The sequence below is a fragment of the Prionailurus viverrinus genome, chromosome D2, assembly GCF_022837055.1.
Source record: "Prionailurus viverrinus isolate Anna chromosome D2, UM_Priviv_1.0, whole genome shotgun sequence".
Classification (NCBI taxonomy): Eukaryota; Metazoa; Chordata; class Mammalia; order Carnivora; family Felidae; genus Prionailurus; species Prionailurus viverrinus.
Genome location: NC_062571.1, coordinates 37,823,847 through 37,843,161, shown reverse-complemented (window position 1 = coordinate 37,843,161; position 19,315 = coordinate 37,823,847). Strand labels below are relative to the sequence as shown.

At 42.8% G+C, this 19,315-nt stretch overlaps 1 protein-coding gene across 6 annotated transcripts in view; it reads left to right on the top strand.

Annotated features, from left to right (window-relative positions):
- KCNMA1 (potassium calcium-activated channel subfamily M alpha 1) overlaps positions 1–19,315 on the top strand; it is a 732,075-nt gene that overhangs the window by 484,560 nt on the left and 228,200 nt on the right. For all 6 annotated transcript variants that reach the window (XR_007145346.1, XM_047825367.1, XM_047825362.1 and 3 more), the window contains 3 exons: positions 5,516–5,591; positions 15,328–15,403; positions 17,542–17,712. Coding sequence is in view for 5 of the 6 variants with exons in the window: in XM_047825367.1 (XP_047681323.1) it covers positions 5,516–5,591; positions 15,328–15,403; positions 17,542–17,712 (323 nt within the window). In the remaining variant the exon portion in view is untranslated. The remainder of the gene's footprint in view (positions 1–5,515; positions 5,592–15,327; positions 15,404–17,541; positions 17,713–19,315) is intronic.

Genomic DNA, 19,315 nt, shown 5'->3' with positions numbered 1-19,315 from the left:
AGTCTCTTTTTTTTTGTTTGTTTCCACTCTGATCTTTATTATTTTTTTCCTTCTAATTTTGGACTTTAAGGTCAGATTGTTTATTTGAGATTTTTCTTGTTTTTGAGATAGGCCTGTATTACTATATACTTCCTTCTTAGAACTGCTTTTGCTGGATCCCAAAGATGTTGAACCTTTGTATCTTCAGGGTATGATCCGAGAGATAAAGGTAATAAGACTGGGTGGAGAACTCCAGCTCTAGTACGGTTGCAACAGAGCCAATGCCACATAGAGCTCTGCAGCTGGATGGCTCCTTAGGGTTATCCCAAATGGGGCAGGGCAGCGAATTTTTGTCCCCACACTTACTGCTCATTGGGGGCCTCCCATGGCAAGGATATAACCTTAGGTGAAGCCACTTCAGGAGTCAGGGGAGAATAAAGACCTCTGTGATTCACAACACCCACTACAGCTCATGTGTGTTATTCATTTAATATAGTCTCAGATATGATATGATAGTGTTTTATTTAGGATTCTTGTAGTTAGTCATTATGTGATGAGTTTGCCTTTTTTTCCCCCAATGTGTGGAGTACCTGTGTCCAGGTAATTCCAGCTTTCTAAATCAATACAGAGCGCAGGAAAAGAAAGAACAATCCATTTTAGGGGCTCCTGGGTGGCTCAGTCAGTTGAATGTCTGACTCCTGATTTAGGCTCAGGTCATGTTCTCACAGTTCATAAATTTGAGCTCCATATCAGACTCTGTGCCAACAGTGCAGAGCCTGGTTGGGATTCTCTCTCTCCCTCTCTCTCTGCCCTCCCCTCTTCTTTCTCTCTCTCCAAGTAAATAAACTTTAAAAATTTTTTAAAAAGCCAATCCATTTTAATTAGTTGACTATATAGTATAGAGAAGTTTGCTATTTCTTAATATTTAAAGGAACTGACTTGAACTCATCTGGATCTTTGTGGGGGGATAATTCATGTTTTTTGGTACACACACATTTGCTTCTTTCCAACTGTTAGAGTCATTTTATATTTTCCTAGAATATCATTTTATTCCAGAGATTTTCAGTCATAGGAAACACGTAGTAAGAATACAGTATCATGAAGCAAAGAAGACAAATGGTTTGCCATTTAGGCATTACCCATCCCACCTGTCCCTTTTCTTGGCCTCTTGTATGTAATTTGAGTTGCTGTCTGTACCTCTGTAGGATCTCTCTGGGTGCAGCAGAGTGGCCACTGGTTAAGAGCTTTTCCTGTATTAGGCTGCTTTACATTTCCTAAGGGTGTCAGCTCTTAGCTCATCAGGTAAGCCCTCAGTGCTCATGACTCTTTTCTTCAGGAAGCTGGGTACATACTCCTGAATGCAGAGTATATACTCTGGAGCTGTCTGCTCATTCTTTCTCAAAAGTCTGATTCATTTATTCAGTTCAACTGAGTATTTATTGAGCTCCCACCTTGTGCCAGGTACTAATTTACATCTATGAAATAAAGCCACGAGCAAAGCAGACAGCAGTTCCTCCCTTCATTGAGCTGATGCTATACATAGGGAGTCAGAAAGTAAATGACATAAGCAAGTAAGACACTAGCGCTTCTTCGTGCTGAGGAGAGAAGGAAAGTGGGCATGAAGAATGAGTTAGGGGGATGGAGAAGGAGGGGGCTTGCATTTGGGGTAGAATAGCAGGGGCAGGTCTTGCTAGACGGCTGCATTAGGGAAACACCTCCAGGAGGTGGGGGAGTAAATCCCGTGGCCACGTGGGGAAGAGCCCTCCAGACAGAGAGAAGCGTGTCCAGGAAGGACCCATGCACAGGAGCTTGCCTGTACTGGCGGGGATGATCACTGAGGAGGGCAGCCAGGTTGAAGGGAGAGTAATGTCAGGAGTGGGGGAGGACATCAGATCCAGAAGGAAATGGGTTGCCTTTGCTTTAGGCTCTTCAAGGACTTTGACTTTTACTCTGTGTGAAATGCGGATATTGGAGGATTTTGAGCAGAGGAATGGTGTGATCTGTTTTACCTTTTAACAGGTTCATTCTGGCTGCTATGCTGAGAATAGGCCCCCAGGGTCCAGGGCAGAAAGTAGTTAGGGAACTGAAGGGTATGTCCTTCAAACCACTATTTCTTCAGACAATTTGGCTTGACCTAAAGATAAAATGTAGACTGATTTTTTTTTTTAATCCACATAGAACTTTGTTTGTTCATTTGCATTAGTGAAAGCCAGTGCCATGGAAATGACCAGCATGAGGCAGTCAAATAAAAGCCCACTGTTGTTCAGCCCGTTCTTGTATTACCTACGGTCGTCGCTTTTTCAGGGAGACAGTTCTGAGACAGTTCTCTCCTGTCTCCATCCTGGAAAACCTGTTTTCCTAAGAACCAGCTTGCTTTTCTCTTCTGGACATCATTAATCTTCTGATGTTGCATTCCTTACTTTGTTGACAAAGTGCTCAGAGCTAGATCTACAGTTTGCTTCTAGCAAGAGCCTAGGACCTTTGGCTGCTGAATTCACTGTTTTTCCTACCCTTGTTTTCATACAGCTCCATTAAAAGGGAAGCTTTTATTCTATTATTATATTTTTGTGAGTCCCTTTAAAATGTGGCAAGCTACAGACAAATAATATAGGATACAAATAGCATCACCTACAGTAGAAAGAAAGAAATCCAGTTCAAAGCTTGGGTCATATGTATCCTATTTTTGTTTTCATAAGCGTAATATATATATATATATATATATATATATATATATATATATATATACTCAAACATGCACACACAAGCTTTTCAGGATGAAACCATTAGCAGCTAATAATTACTAAAACATCATTATTTCCTGAGTGGTTTCTGTGCTACTGGGTTTTTTTCTACCTCAAGTTTCTAAATTTGGTTTTTCATCTCCCACAAGTGCATGCCAGTGGTGCTGGACTAAGACCAGCCATCCAGGTTGGGCTGGATGCTTAGGACCAACAGTAGAGTTTGTTAAAAATACACCTTCCAGGGGTGCCTGGGTGACTCAGTTGGTTCAGTGTCCAACTTCGGCTCAAGTCATGATCTCACAGTTTGTGAGTTCGAGCCCCACGTTGGGCTCTGTGCTGACAGCTCAGAGCCTGGAGCCTGCTTCGGATTCTGTCTGCCTCTCTCTCTGTCCCTGACCCGCTTGCACTCTGTTTCTCTCTCTCTCTCTCTCAAATATAAATAAACATTAAAAGTTTTTTTAAACTACACCTTCCAGACTCTGCTACTCACTCCAATTTAATAAGGCTTGCTAACTTTGAAAATATTTTGCACAAACAATGCATTTTCTGGGATCCTGGATTTTTAAAATTTTTTTTAATTATTTATTTTTGAGAGAGACCGAGTGTGAGCAGGGGAGAGGCTGAGACAGAGGGAGACACAGAATCTGAAGTAGGCTTCAGGCTGTGAGCTGCCAGCACAGAGTCTGAGGCGGGACTTGAATTCATGAATCGCGAGATCATGACCTGAGCTGAAGTTGGACGCTTAATCAACTGAGCCACCCAGGGACCCCTGAGATCCTGGATTCTTTAAGACATTTTTTGTTGTCTTTATTGTTGAACAAGTGCTAGACTGTGCATAAAAGTCTTGGATCATATTCTTCTCATCTTCAAGTTCTGAGTGTTGCCCCATTGTCATTTATACTGACTGTTACATCTTGTGGTCTTAGTGGCATTAATGGTGACCCTCTCCCCACCCTGACACTTTGTTTTTTAATTTATTTTAATACTTGAAACTTGAAGAAAAGAAAAGGCAGATACTTCTCAGCATGGGTTTCTAAGAGCTGGTCATTCATTTTGCCTTTTAATCTCAAATCCTTTTTTCTTTTCTAGAAAGTTCTTTTCTGTTATGTCTCGGCCATTACTTATGAACTACAGGTTGTTTGTACTTCCCTTCAGAACATGTTTTATTCATAGGTTGGATTTCTGTGATCTCCCCTCCATTTCCATTTTCTTAAGTTTTATCCTTTTTCTCTGTCTTTTCCTTATGTTCTCTGTGTTCTGGGATTACTTCTTAGTTTTGTCCTCTGCAACCAGTGCAGTGTTCAGCTGTGTTAAGTGAACCTTTCATCAGTTTGGTTAAGACTGTGTTTCAGCTCCTGGGCCTTCAGTTCATCAATATCCCTTCTCATCTCTGTGCTTTTTGGTTTAATAAGAGTAATATAAATATCATTTGGCATAGAAGGCCAATGTCTTTTGAGAAAATCTTCTGTTCATGAAGGTAAATCCTTTTTAGATGAGAAATTTCCCTTTTGAGCCATTATCCTTTTCTCCCTCTTGTGCAGTGGGAGTTTTTTCCCTCCTGGGCTTTGTGTTAGTTTTTCCTTGGTACCTAATGCTTGAACAAGGCAAAATGTACCTGGGCCAGATGTGGAGCTATATGGGGAGGGGGGGACTTCCTGTCTGTCTCCTTTCCTTGATTCATTCCAGTGAATCCCTGGAGCTTCTTCCCACCAGTTCCTGCCTTATGTATGGAGGCAGGATAAAGTCTCACCCACCGGCTTAGAGCAGCCTGTCAATAATTTAGCCCACTCTCTGCTTAGCACTGCTCTTGGCACGTGGGGCTGCTTGACAAAAGGCTTTCAGAAAATCTGTCGAAGAAAACCCCCTTAGCAAAGGGTGTGATATTGAAAATATCTTGAAGCTGTGATAATCAGTATTTTGTATGTAATTCTCTTATATGATGACCAAGCATGTAAGCAATTCTCTTACATGAAGCCCTTTGAGTGACTCAGATTGTTTTTAACTCGTGAATTGGATCTTAATAGAAATATATTTTACCCTGGTCTATTAAAACAACAATAATTCGTGTTTTCTTTAATCCTTGATTGTATTTTCCTTTCAGGTATTCATCTCTCTTCTGCTGTCTGGAAATCTACCTCTTTGTTTCCGTTCAGCAGCTCTTCATTACCGATTTAGAAAGGACAAACATTTATCTTGATACTTAGTAAAAGTGGAAATATACACATTTTGGATCCTGAAGTTATGGGGAGTGAGATCTTACTGATGTGATTTTTTTTTTTTTTTGATTGGGAGAAAAATATAGAACCTTCTAGAAAACAGATAATGCCGTGGCCTATACTCTTCATTTTATCAGGACTGAAGATAAAGTTTAAAAAAAAAATCCATCAAAGACATAAGATTATCCGATTTGTTCCTAATCTGCTCCTAGCACAAGGGTTACCCTGTGCTATTCCTGGTATTTTGCAGAGCCAAAAATCCTCTCAGACCAGTAGGTAACTAGAAATAGTGCTTTAAATCCAAGATGGACAAAAGAGAGGCCTCATTAAACTGGGCTCTCCCCACCAGACCTTCCTCTACAGGGGCTCAAAACAGGCCTCCTTTAATGAGAAAGTTTACCAGCTGAGATTAAAGTCAAGAATCAGAATGAAGGACCATGTCCAAGGTACCGGTTGGTTTAATCTCCTGCAAAAACTTCATATCCCTTCAACCCTGGCAGCTGTAGATCAAACGGCAGAGTGTGAACATTAAAACCATGCGGTGAGAATAATGTGTCTCTATTTCATTTCTCTTTCCAGGTTTGAGATTTTTAAGAGCTCTCAGACTGATACAGTTTTCAGAAATTTTGCAGTTTCTGAATATCCTTAAAACAAGGTAAGATGTTCTTATTCATATTTTTTTCTTCGTTCTGGTTCCCAAGGCCAAATTATAAATAGCAGGTGTTTTTGTTCATCACTATAAAGTTAGAGTTCTGTTATTCTCAGAAAAAGTGATCTAACACAGAGATCTGGAGAAAGCCCGGGGTGGGGTTTGAACTGCTCTCTTCTGCAGGGCTGGGAACTGTCTGGTAAGAAGAGAAACAGCCGTGCATGTGGAGAAGTAGATAGTTTTGGGGGGACTGTGTGGGTTGCTTGGAAATCAGCCACAGCATCCTGGAGAGATGGTGCACAGTGGATGAGGGATCAAGCAGCTCATTGATTGGGAAGTCCTTGCTCCTAGGTTCTGAATCGCCCCTTTATTACATCACTAAATAAGAAATTGAACCTAAACCCAAAAGCAATGGAAGCAGTGCTCTTGGAGAGGCAATCACAAACCTCATATGGCAAACAGAAAATCATTTCATTTCAAAGTACATTTTAGATGTTCACTTTCTTGCCAGTGTAGTCCCTGGGGCTTGCTTTGTGAATTGCCTTTTGGGGAATACCTAAAAACCTTCTGCCGAATGTACTGTGACTGCTTCTGTTAACTGTGTTATGATCTGGAAAACACTACGGGAGCAGGAGGAAAAATCCCCCAGAGATGCCTTTCCTGATGACCTGTGGGTTTGCAGAGCTGGTCTGAGACCAGGCTGCCTTGATGAATAAACTAATAAAAGAGGTTAGACGTACTCTAATGGAGAATAAGTACAGGCCATAAATTTCTCTTATAGGAAATTACACTTTAAGAAGCTCACTCCTAATGTTCCATTTCCTCTTAGGTTGACATGTTTGATAAATGATTAAAAACAGGATGCTTCTGGATTTTGTGATTTATAATTAATATACCTGAATTTGGGGTGGGGGAGGGCCCTTGGATTTGGCATTGTTTTCCCAGTAACTGAGGCTGGGACTCAGCTTCCCAAACCTGTCGTATCCAACAAATGTGATGGGCTGTTGACTTCCCTCTTTGGGGTTAGTGCTTTTTGTTTGTTTATTTTGGTTTGTTTTAATTCTAAATTGGTTTTTCCTTGCTAACTATTCATCTGTGTGCATGTGGGACAAATTCTCTTTGTGTTAGCCAAGTTAAAAAGCAAATGAGCATCTAACGTAATAGAAGCCCTCTATAGTGTGTCCCCCTACTCTGCACCTTCATTACCCTGGGGTCAGAGTTTGTTGATGTTGCACTTAATACTATGTAATATTATTAATATAGAATGAATATTGTTATTCTTCCTATTTCTTCTGAGTGACAGTAACCCTCGTTTCTACCTTTTTATGACTCTTCTGTGCAATGAACTCATATTACTTTTGAAATTAAGATTATCCATAAGCCCGCAATCCTCAATGCTTACCTATGTCATAATTGTTCTGCTATATTTTTTAGGGTAGAATTGGTGCATACCCAGTGCCAAGCACAGACACTGATTTAAGAGACACTTGTTTTTTTTCTAGTGCGGAATGTGTCATGTGGAGTTAACCACACTCTCTAACATGGTATAGTGCCCCTGGTTCCCTGTTTCATGTTTACATCATAAATTAGGGGGTTTTAACTCTCTGACACCAGTGTTTTAAGAATGTGCCATTACTCCAAGGAATAACATGGCGAGAACTGTGTTCTCATTTTTCTTGCATTCCACATGGATCCTTTTTGGACTTGGGAGAATGTTAAGCCATGTGAATAAAATATCTTTTTCTGGACCTTTATCAAGAGACCCACCGATTTTCTAATCCTTGGAGAAGATTCTTTTCCTTTAGGTGCAGGAAATAGCACTAATGTCTGTGGTGCACAATTCACCAAGAAGGCCACAAGTATGGGTGAGGTTCATTCTCCCAAGGCACAGGGGAAAGAGCTGAAGCAGCCAGCAAGGGACAGAGGTGACTATAAATCAGGAGAGAGTGGCCTTAGGGAAGACTCATGGGGTGGCAGGATGCCAGGTGTCTGCTATCTTGAGCCCCAAACAGCATCTCCCCATCATCCTACTTCCCACTCAGTTAAGCTCTTTCTATGGTAGAGCGGGTTTTCATCACAACCCCCCCCCCCCTTGGATTGTCCCTGTTCCTGTTGCTTAGGTGGGTGACTGAGTTAATTCAACAAGCCTGAACTGACCATCTATTCGTACCAGCAGTGAGATGGGTGCCAGGGTAGCGTCCTGCTATCAGAGAGTGCATGAGGAGGGAAGAGCCAGCTGGACCTGTGGTGTGGTGGTACTGGGTCACAGGTATATCCAGGGGTGGGAGTGGGGGGTGGTGAGGCATGGAGGAGAGGAATGAAACCAGGCTTGACATGAATGTGGGGCAGTCAAGGCTCTTTTCAAGAAAAGGTCTTAGGTAAGCTTCCTAGAAAACTAGATGTCATCCAGGCAGGGGTGGGCTTGGGCATCATCCAATCATAGAAGCTGCAAAAGCACATGGGTGAGAGAACATGGCCCTTGGGGGTGCTTTGAGTAGTCTGGTGCTCCTGGAGACTAGGGGTTCTGTGGTGGGAAAACAAAAATGACATTATAGGAGAGCAGGTAAAGGCCAGACCCCAGGCACAGAAGAAAACTTGACTTAATTTATAAGAACTCTAGAGGCTTTAGACCAGCTCTTTGAGCCTATTCTCTCCTCAGGTGCCTGGTTAATCTCAGCTCTTTCCTTCTGCACACCCCCAAGCCCAGATCCCAAAGGCTCTGATTCAGAGAAAGGGAAGGCTTGGTTTTTATAGGGCTTTGGACTCAGAGCGATTTTTCTGGTGACTCCTCTGTACTCTGCTGTGTTCATGGTGACCTTCCAGAAGGGTGGGTGCAGCCCTGTAATCATCTTTAGGGAGATTTTGTCTGGTTTCCTCGGGTGGCCAGTCCCTACCAATCTGTGGCATTAGGTAGGCATAGAGATATTGCAAATGTGATTTGAAATAATGATTTGAAATTGCAGCTTCATTTTCTGTCCTTTGGTTGCCTTGCTTGGCAAAGAGCTGGAAGAAACAGAGCAGGGAAGTATATTGGGGAGAGAGAGAGGGAGGGAGGGAGGGAGAGACAATTAAGAGGGCAGCAGAGTGAACAGGATGACAGAGAAAACACAGAAGAAAGAAACAGTTCACAGTTATGGGACAGCATCAGGGCCATTTCTGCCAACTACCAGCCAAAAGAGGGTCCTAATGTGCTCCTTCTCTGGAAAATGGCATCTTGAAGGGGACAGGTTCCCCTCCATGTCATCGTCTGAGCTTTGGCGGTGCCTCAGTGGCTCTGAAAACTGGCGAACAGACTCCCAGATGAGAGCAGACTTATTCTACACTCAGAGCAAAGTAAGCATCTCTGTTTTAAAGGCTGTCATTCTGATCTCATTTCGTGTGTACAGGCTGATGATAAAAACATGGGTCATCCCAACAATTTGTTTTAAGTGGCAACGGCCTTGCTAATTATCAAAGCAGACTATAGCTCATTGTAAACATTTCAACAACGTAGAAAAGCATAAAGGATAAAGTAAAACTTCCCCAACCCTTATGAACTTCCAAGGTTAGGTTCTTAAAAAAAAGAGTATTCCCTATGGAGACTGCAAGGGCTTGTGCAGGTGGAGGCCACATCGTGAGGGCTCTCAGGTGTCATGGATTTAACTTGGAGAGCAAGAGGGAATTGCTGAAGGGTTTAAGTAGGAGAGGAATGTGGTCAGATTTACATTTTAGAAAGATCTACTAGTCCACCAATTGTTTGATGGGTTTGAAGCATCTAAGACTGTAGAGCATTAGACCAGTCAAGGCAGTTGTCCAGGCGAGTGGTATCAGGAAATGGCCTTAGGCAGGGCAAGTTGGGGTGGAGAGCAGGCAGAGGCGCAGAGAGATTACTTAAAGGGGAAGAATTGCCGGAACCTGATTTTGCTTAGAGTTCAGAATATTCATCTCAAAGTAGTATAGTCCAAGTGACTTTTCAGGGGTGGATATCTTACATCTGTCTGGCAAAGGTAATAATAAAACAAAATAAACCTATTGACACCTGGCTGTAACTTTAGCCAGAACGGAGGAAAATAGTGGACAAGCTGAACAGGGACAGATCTGCCCTTCTTTGTAGAAAGTGGATGATATTTTTAGTGTTAACCAAAACATGTCTTGTTAAATACACTGAGGGCAAAGATGGCTCGTGTTAGCTCTGGGTTTATAGCTATACTTTCAAAAAGAGAAAGACTTTCTCTCTTCCAGTATCTATGGGGTCCTGGAAAGGTCTCTGATCTATAGGAACAGAAAGATATCTGTGCCTGCCCTTGGAAAATTCACTGTATCCAGTAATGTAAATTTCTCCAATGGCTATGGAGAACTCATGAGTTGGGGAGGCAGCAATGAAAATGGACAACATAGAAATGATTTCCTTTATGAGTTAGGTTCTCATAAGGTCATAGTCCCCTCCCTCAAGGCATGGGAAAGGGGCTTGAATCCGAATGGTTCCAGTCATTCTCGCCATTGGGAAGTTTGTGTTTGGCTCAGACCCATGGCTTTGGCCAAAAACCTATGCTTATTTCCAATGGCCCCCTTTTGCCATGCAGAGTGCACAAACTTGGCCCTGCTACCCCATGCCTCCTCCCACGGAGCCCTGTGCAACCTGGTGAGGTTCAAATTTCAGAATATGCAGTAAGTGCACCAAGAGTTAATTTTGCATCTTTTTCACAGAGCTTTTAGATAATTACCTGGTTGTATAGTTTAATTTGGAAAGCAAATTCCTAATACTAGCGATCTGTAATGATGATAATGCCATAAAATAATCAGATTTCAGCACTGAATACAGTCTTTCATCATCAATGATGAACTCCACGCACAGCAAGAACTCCCTTAAGCACTATTAATATCATTGTGACAATTATTTAGAAATTAGTAATCACCATATTTAGGTTGTTTTTCCAAAGCACCAAGAGGCTCAAAGGCTGCAATAGTTTTAATATCTCAAGAGCGTTCCACATGGTGGTTGGTGGGACACTGCTTTGTTCAGGTTCCAAGGATCTGGAAGTTTGTAAGTGAATCAACTTGGTATTTAATTACCCTTTGAGAAAATGAACACTACACATTTTCCTTGACTTACGATGGGATTATGGCCAGATAAACTCACTATAAGTCAAAAATGCATTTAATACTCCTAACCTCTCACACAGAGCTTAGCCTAGCCTCGCCTTAAATGTGCTCAGAACGCTTAAATTAGCCTACACCTGGACAAAATGATCTAACACAAAGCCCATTTTATATTAAAGTGCTGAATAGCTCATGTAATTTACTGAATACTGTCCCGGAAGTGAAAAACAAAATGGCTGTGTATCGATTGTTTGCTCTTGTGATCGCGTGGCTGACTGGGGGCTGCATCTCGCTGTCACTACCCAGAGTCGTGAGAGAAATCATGCGGCATATTGCTAGCCCAGGAAAGGACCAAAACTCAAAATCTAGTTTCTACTGAATGCAGATGGCTTTCACACCATTGTAAAGTCAAAAAGTCATAAGTTGAACTATTGTTAAATCGAGGACTATTTATACACGCTTTTCTGAGATCTCTCCCTTTGCTACTGGCTACCTGTTCCTCAACTGCTTCTCATGCTCCAATGTTAGCTCACACCTTGGAGGACTCACAAGGTAGAGACAGGGGGTTTTGCTCTAGTTTGGCTTCCCATTAAGAAACTAGTTGGGAACAAGACATAATGGTGTTTCAGCCACAACAATGTTCATTTCACTGATTGCCAGAGTTGCTTTCCCCAGTGGCTCGTTGGGTGGATGCCTTATATCTATGTTTTTGTTTTTTTTAATTTTTTTCATTCGTTCATTCATTCATTCATATAGGCTTCACGCCCACGTGCTTTTTGGCTATCAATCCCTTCTGTTGTAGGCAGATGGCTTTAATTGCAAGTGACAGAGTCTACTTTGAACCAGCCTTAGTAATGACTGGGATTCAAGAGAGAATTGAGCATGTGTGGATCCAGAGGTTCAGATTCTCTCATCAGGATTCTGCCTCTCTCTTTATTTCTTTTAGGTTACATTCTCAGACAGAGTTTCTCCAGGGCAGATGGCCTTCTAGAGCTCCAGACTTAATATTTTCTGCACCCAAATCTCAGAAGGAAAAAGATTATTTTTATCCTGCTCAGTTTCTGAGACATGCCTCTGATAGGCCTTACTTCGGAGCCCTTTAGAGCTGGGAGCTCCTCCATCAGCCAGTGTGGCTCAGGCCACCCAGATAGAGGGAGAGGTGGGAACCTTTGAGCGCTAGAGGCTGAGGACTGGGCTGTCCTTGAGGAAGAGATATGGGACAAAACAAAGAACAATAAAAACAGCTGTGTACTGCTTCTCCGAATTACCGTGTTAAATAGGATTTGGATCAGACAGGCCTGGTTAGACTATTAACTCCACCATTTACATGGTCCGACCACGTCTTCTCAGGCAAGCTGCTTAAGTACACTAAGCCTCAGTTTATTTGGTTAGTGAGGACAGTGATTGTACCTATATCAAAAGATAAATGGTAAAAATCTGAAGAAAATAAAGAACCCAACAAAGTGCATAGCACATAATAGGGATTCAATAAATATTGGCAATTTTTATAGGCAATTCTCATAATCTGGCAACTCTAGAAATGACCAAGAATGACAGAGTAGACATTTGTATTGTTTTTTCTGTTTTTGAACCAGAAAGGAGTCATTCCACACATTTCAAGAGATCAGTATCAAAATTAAAAATATTTGGTTATTCTTTCCTTGAACTGTTAGAACCAACTCTAGAAAACTAAGACCATGGGTTCCTCTGCTCAGTTACTTAAAGAAAAGAAGATTGAAGAAAAAGGCAAACTGGACCCTGGTCTCGTGCCTGTCCTAGAGCCACTGATCTGACCTCCACTGAGGGGCTTCTCCTTCAACCCCTGTGCTACCTTGGACTGCAGCCCACCCCGCCTTCCTCTACATGGTGACCCCAGTGTAGATGTAGTTATCAGAATTTTTCCTTTCCATTCTCTTTTGTGGCAGTTCAAGAGGTTAATCAATATGTCTACATAGTCTCTCTCCTCCGTGGAGCAGCTATCTCTGACCTTCTCCTATCCTATGCATAGAGCATGGGGGGAGACACAGCTTTGCTTTAGCAATCAAGGAAGACTTTCTGACAGATGCCAGGCTGTGACTGTGTAGCGGCCAAGAGGGCAGACTCAGCAGCCAAGCTGCCCCAGCTCAAATCCCAACTCTGGTGCTCACCATGTGAGCTTGGGTTTGGATGACTTCACAGAGTCATTGTGAAAAGTAGAGGAGTTAATACACTCAAAGCACTTAGAACAGTGAGCTAATGGTAAGCACCATAAAGGAACCAAAGAAGTGTAAGCCATTACTATTAACTGTGATCTTAAACTCTCAGGATTTACATCATCGGATCCCTGTGAGGAAGAGATGGGAGAGGGCAGAAAACAATCTGTCAAGGATAATGGGCTGAACTACCCTGTGGGTGGCGTTCAGCCACTATAGGGAGACTGAAAGAGGCAGAAGATAGACTTTGTTTCTGCAAGATGCAGTCAGGAACATGAGACAAAAGCAATCCAAACAACATTACAGAAGATGTCTTAAGACACTGGGATCGATTACCAACGAGTGCCTGAAAGTAAGAGCCATGAGGAGTCACCTTGTATTGCAGGTGGGGGGACCACATTAATGAGGACATGGGGATTGAACCAGGCTCTGAAGAAAGGGAAATATTTGCATTGATGGGAAGGACCATCTATGGTAGTAGCATAAACAAAGACGTAGTACCCGGGTTTGGCTGCTACAGAAGTTTCAAGAGTTTATGTGGAAGAGGGTGGTGGTTAAGCCTGCAACTTTAGCCAGTGTTGAGGATGGAAGGAGTTTGGACATAATAACATTTAGCCAACAGGGAGTCTTTGGACAGAGAAATGACCTGCTGATGACAGCGTTCAAGGAGCTGTACTCCAGTGGGAGTGAGCCTGGTGAAGCTAAGTATGGAGAGTGCAGAGGAAGGGACCAGTTCATTCACTACTTATGCATAGAGGCCCTATTATGTGCCAGGGACTCATGTTCCCAGGATCCAGACAGACAAGGCCTATGCTTTCAGGATGCTTAAAATGTAGTGACTCCCAAATGATCCACTCAGGGAACACTGATGGATGCTGAAATTATTCAGCATGAGGTTTTTAGAGAATAGGATGTTCATATAGTCTCAGATTCTTGCTGCACAGATGACATATTAATTACAAGGAAGTGGGCTCTTCTTGGTGGCAAGATTTGATGTTCCCACCTTAACCAAATGACTGGGCCTAGTGTAATTGAGTTGAGATTTTCTCATGTGATGCCATCCCAGGTAGATACTCTTAACAGAAGCATATAAACAGAATCTTGTCATGGGGGAACGATTAGACAAATCAGAATATGGGACATAAATAAGGCAGCTGACCTGAGTGTAAAGAAAATTAAATGTCTTTGAAAACAAACAGAAAGAGTTGGGCGGTGTGTGTGGGGGGGTGTAGATTAAAGGAGAACAATGCAGGGATTGGCAAATGATATAGGCCAAGGGCTAATCCAGCTCACTGCCTGTTTTGGTAAATAAAGTTCTGTTGGAACACAGACACATTCGTTCTCCTGCTTCTATGCAACAGCAGCAGAGTAGAAGAGTTGCCACAGAGACGCTGTGACCCACAAAGCCTAAAATATTTACCACCTGCCCCTTTATAGAAAAACTTTCAAGACCCCTGGAATACAGAAAGCAACATAATAACCAAATGCAGTCCCTGAATCTTGGTTAGTTCCTGTATCAGGGTGAAAAAATGAAAGCATCAATAAACAATTTCAGGGCAACTGGAGAAATTCAAATAAAGAGTGCATTTTAGATGACGTTCCTGGATTCATGTGAATTATTTTAGGTATGACAGCTGTAGTGTGGCTGTGTTGCACGGTTTCCTTATGTTTTTTAATTTTAATTTTAATTTATTTTTTTAAATATGTATTTATTTTGAGAGAGAGAGAGAGAGAGAGAAGAGTGCAATTTGGGGAGGAACAGAGGGAGAGAAGGAGAGAGAATTCCAAGCAGGCCCTGCACTGCCAGCATAGAGTCCAATGCAAGGCTTGAACCCACAAACCGTGAGATCATGCCCTGAGCTGAGGTCAGATGCTTAACCGACTGAGCCACCCAGGTGCCCCTCCTTATTTTTTTTTAAAGTTTATTTATTTTGAGAGAGAGAGGGAGGGAGAGAGAGAATCCCAAGCAGGCTCCGTGCTGTCAGCACAGAGCCTGACATGGGGCTTGAAGTCACAAACCATGAGATCATGACCTGAGCCACGATCAAAGTTGGATGCTTAACTGACTGAGCCACCCAGGTGCTCCTAGAGACAAAACAAATGTACAAAACTGTTAATTGATCAATCTATATGAAGGGCATATAAGTGTTTATTATACTTTTCTTTCCATATTTCTATAGATATAAAAATGTTCAAAATAAAATTTAATTAAAAAAATTTAAACCCAACAGAGGGGTTAATTTAGGGGTCACTTTTAGTGGCCCAGATGTCATGTTTCTGTAGGCTCTGGCCCTACCTAGCTACTGATGCTGTCTTCTGGGACATTTCTTTATGATGGAGGAAACACTGGAGAGTGAAGGTGGGCTGCCTGTCCCCTAAAGATTGCTGTCACTCTGGAAGGCAGCCCCCAGCATGGTCTTTTTTTTTTTTTTTGTAACTTGGGGATTTTGCTTATTGTCTCTTTTGCACAGTAATTCCATCAAGCTGGTGAATCTGCTCTCCATATTTATCAGCACATGGCTAACAGCAGCTGGGTTCATCCATTTGGTGAGTATCCTTGAAGATGCTTCAGTTCTGGCTTTTCTGCAACAGGTACCCCCCCTGTGTCATTTCATTACCTGAAATTTTTCTCCCTGAAGAGAAACTTCAGCCTAGCTGAAGAATGTAAGAGAAGGAGAGGCAACTGCACAATTGTCTGGGTGTCCAACCCTATACCCCAAACTAACTCCGAATGGTGAATGATGTTCGCTCCATTAACCTGCATTTTTCGGCTCACCAGGTTGGGGGATTTTTCATTCTGTCTGCAGTAACTCCAGGCAGCCACAAGATGGCAGTGCTTCCTCAGCCAACACTTGAAAATGTGTTGGTGACAAGGTTGAAAGTTTGACCCACATCTCTTAATGAACAACAAATTCAGATCCCTTAATTTCCCTCCACTTCCCCCTTACAAAAAGCTACCTTCGATTCTTTTGCCTGATTGCTTGTCAAGTTATTTTGTATCTCAAAAATGTTAATTCTTTTAAATTAATGACTCTTTGAAAGGCTTATATTATTAAGTCAAGCTACTCTCACCTCCTGGAGGCCGACTTTTATTCCTGCTTTTAGGGAACACAGCTTTTGTTGGAAGCATGTTTCATACAAACACAAACTGTTAAAACTGGAAGGAGCCTCATCTAATTCTGAAGATTTGAGTAAAAGTGCCTTTCCCTTGCTGAGGAAAGCCTCTATCTGCGTTAAGTGAGGGGAAGGGTGCATTTAGTTACCTAACATCACTGGGGTTTATATAATTACCATGCAGAGGAAGGCAGCCTGGCATGGAAGCCGGGGCTCTCACTCGACTACTAGATCTGATGGCTCCCCACCCACCCCTTTGTGTTGATGGAATTCTTGGCTGAAATCACTCTTAGTAGGTAATCACCCCAATCACAAATGTGGTCTTTGGTAGGCCAGTGAACTCACCTTACTATCTTGTGAAGTCGCTTCTGCTTCACCAGGAAACCTCCACGAAAATGGCACGTTGGGATCAAGAAGTCATGTGTGAAAGAGGCTAAGTTCTGGACCCTTTCTGCAGAGGAAGAGCGGGAGGCCTGGGCGATTGGAGGCCTGGAGGCTCACTGCCCACAGGGGCTGTGCTGGTAGAACACTGGCACGGTTTATTGCAGGGTTGGGATCTGGGGTAGACCTGGAGGCCCAGCCCACCCATCTCCCTCTCTCCCGAATTATCTCTCTTGCCTACCTCACAACTTGTTGGTGGATCAAATTCGATGGGAAGTGTTTTGTAAAGTCTAAAGCAGAGATGGGCAGCCTGCACCCCTGGGGCCAAAGGGCTCCCAATTCATCCACGCCCCTTTAGTGTAAGTATTGCTTCTGGCTGATTCACCTTCTGCAGAGTTGAGTTGTTGCTACAGAGATCACAAACTGTGTTGCGCAGAACTGAAAATGTTTACTATCTTTTGCTTTACGGAAAAAGCTTGCTGACCCTTGGTCTGACGAGTTGCACAAAAGCAAATTGTTCTCATGAGCTCGATTTTCGTGCTCTCAGGGAAATTCCTGCCGGTTGCAGGGTAGAGCCATCCCTGACATTCTGCAAAGTCAGGAGAGCGAAGTCAGACTCCGAGAGATGCTGTTTGGGGTCCGGGTGTAAGATCTGCATGAGGGAGGCCCACCGGGCAATTGCCTTGGTCAGAATGATGAAAGGATGAGGCCCTTTGTGGGAGAGTTTAGAATTTCTTTGGGAGTGCATGAGCCAGGCCCTCCGAGACTGAGCAGGAACTCACAGAGAAAGGTCAGGGCAGGGCTCTCTGGCTCTTCCCTTGAAGAGGATACTGTAAAACGTAGCCAGGGGCAATGCCTTAAAATTCAGCTGGCTTCAAATCTTTAACAATGAGAAGAAAACCTGGGGATATTTACCTTTGTTTCTTCCCCTCTTTGTCCCAATCAGCTAGGAAGATATGTTTCTGTTACAGCCTCTCCACTTTCTCTGTTACCTGTCTGGGGTGGGGGAGTGGGGCAGTAGGGGGATGGGAAGCTGGATTCTGAGTCATCACTACAGAACTTACCCGGGCAGCAGACACCTTGTGTTGAGGTGGCCGTGTATCCGGAAGCAGCCCGCTGGAGTTTTTGTGTCCCTGGTTTATCATATGTATATAATGTCATCCTTTTTCTTCCCTGTCCCCTTGCTTTAGGTGGAGAATTCAGGGGACCCATGGGAAAATTTCCAAAACAACCAGGCTCTTACGTATTGGGAATGCGTCTATTTACTCATGGTCACAATGTCCACTGTTGGCTATGGGGATGTTTACGCAAAAACCACACTTGGGCGCCTCTTCATGGTCTTCTTCATCCTCGGGGGACTGGTAAAAGCTCTTTATTATGATGTTGATTTTTATGGTCATTAATATTTTCCATTATCCATTTCTTTAAAGCTTTGTATTTTGACTCTGTTTCTTCATTGCAAGCAAGTGATTGCCTTAGTGTTACAATCAGACCGAGTACATCCAAATGCAATGGTGGCTTTACTGCATATTTCTTTGGTATATGAGACTTGTTCCCCAGAGACCCAGGCACACTGCCCTTGTCAGGGTCAGCCTTTTCACCAGGAGGAAACCTAATTGTCTTAAAGTGATGCTCACTTATTAAGTGAGAGTGTCTGTTCTTTAGTAATATGATTCAGTAGCTGATACCCTCTGCAAGGACAGTTGCTGTCACCTGACCCAGTAGATGCTATAGATACTCGGTAGACAGTTTGCGGTTTCAAGAGCTCCCCCACATCCTTCACGATCCTCTCCTAACTTCCAACAAACACTGTGGCCGGGGCCTGCCCCAGAGAGTAGGGTCCCGGCAGAGGATGCAAAGCCTACTGGTCTTATGCAGGTGGACATCATTAGGTGAGCCGAGGGTGGTTTTGTAAAGAACCAACCAACTCCATTATGCAGCGACACATGGGATATTTTCCCTCCCCCTTTGTAAGTCAGAAGGTTCTGCTCTTTGCTTTTCTGGTCTTTGCAGGTCATAACAGTCAGTTAGGATGTAATTTTTGAAAGGGGGATTTCTGGCAGCATATTGGGGGTTGCTGCATTTTTGTCTTTCAAAGTAACTTAGGTGAAGTTTAGATGTTTGCACTGTTATGTGGTAAGTGATTAGAATCCTACTTCACACACAGCTTTCACATGTGTCCACGGCACATACATTTGTACTATGCATATACATCTCTCTGTTCTGTATGCATACGACATATATACATTTTAAAAATGTATATTAAATGTACATGTGCGTGTGTAAGCTAACACAAGCATTTCCTCAGCATCAGGGAGGTCCCTGTAGGTAATGAGGCCCACTTATCCAGCCACAAGCACAATGTTTGTTGGGCAAAACATGGCAGTTTTGTGTTTCTCCTTTCTTCTCCACCCCCCCACATGATTTCCTAAATTTACCTTTTGTGCTTTTTAGTGATTTTTTTTTTTTACTGATAAGTTTATATTATTTTAATCTTCTTTTGATGTTTATTGTCTTTCATCACTCATAAAGGCATTGATTCTCCTGTGAATTTTAGCTAGAAAGAAAGTCTTCTCTTGCAGTTGTGTGTGTGTGTGTGCGTGTGTGTGTGTGTGTGTGTGTGTGTGTGTGATTTCACCAGCATGCACCCCCTTTACTGACTTTCCTTTAGCAAGAAGTGCTAGATGTCAACTTATTTATTCCTGTCTCTTTTGTATTTTTCTCGACTGCGATTTTTTTATTTTTGTTTTGTTTTTTTTTTTTTTTTTTTAGTTGTCCGGGTTGGTTAATGTTTGTTTTGTCCTGTGTATTTTCAGGAGCTTGCCCTTTTTGTGCCTTTATTTTTACAACCCACCACAGTGGTATATACCTTTGCAGTTCTAACCCCTTTGTGTTTTCGGATCTTAGTGTTCCGACCCCCCCCACCCCCTCTGAAAAGGTCACCCCCTTTCTTTGGCCTGTCTT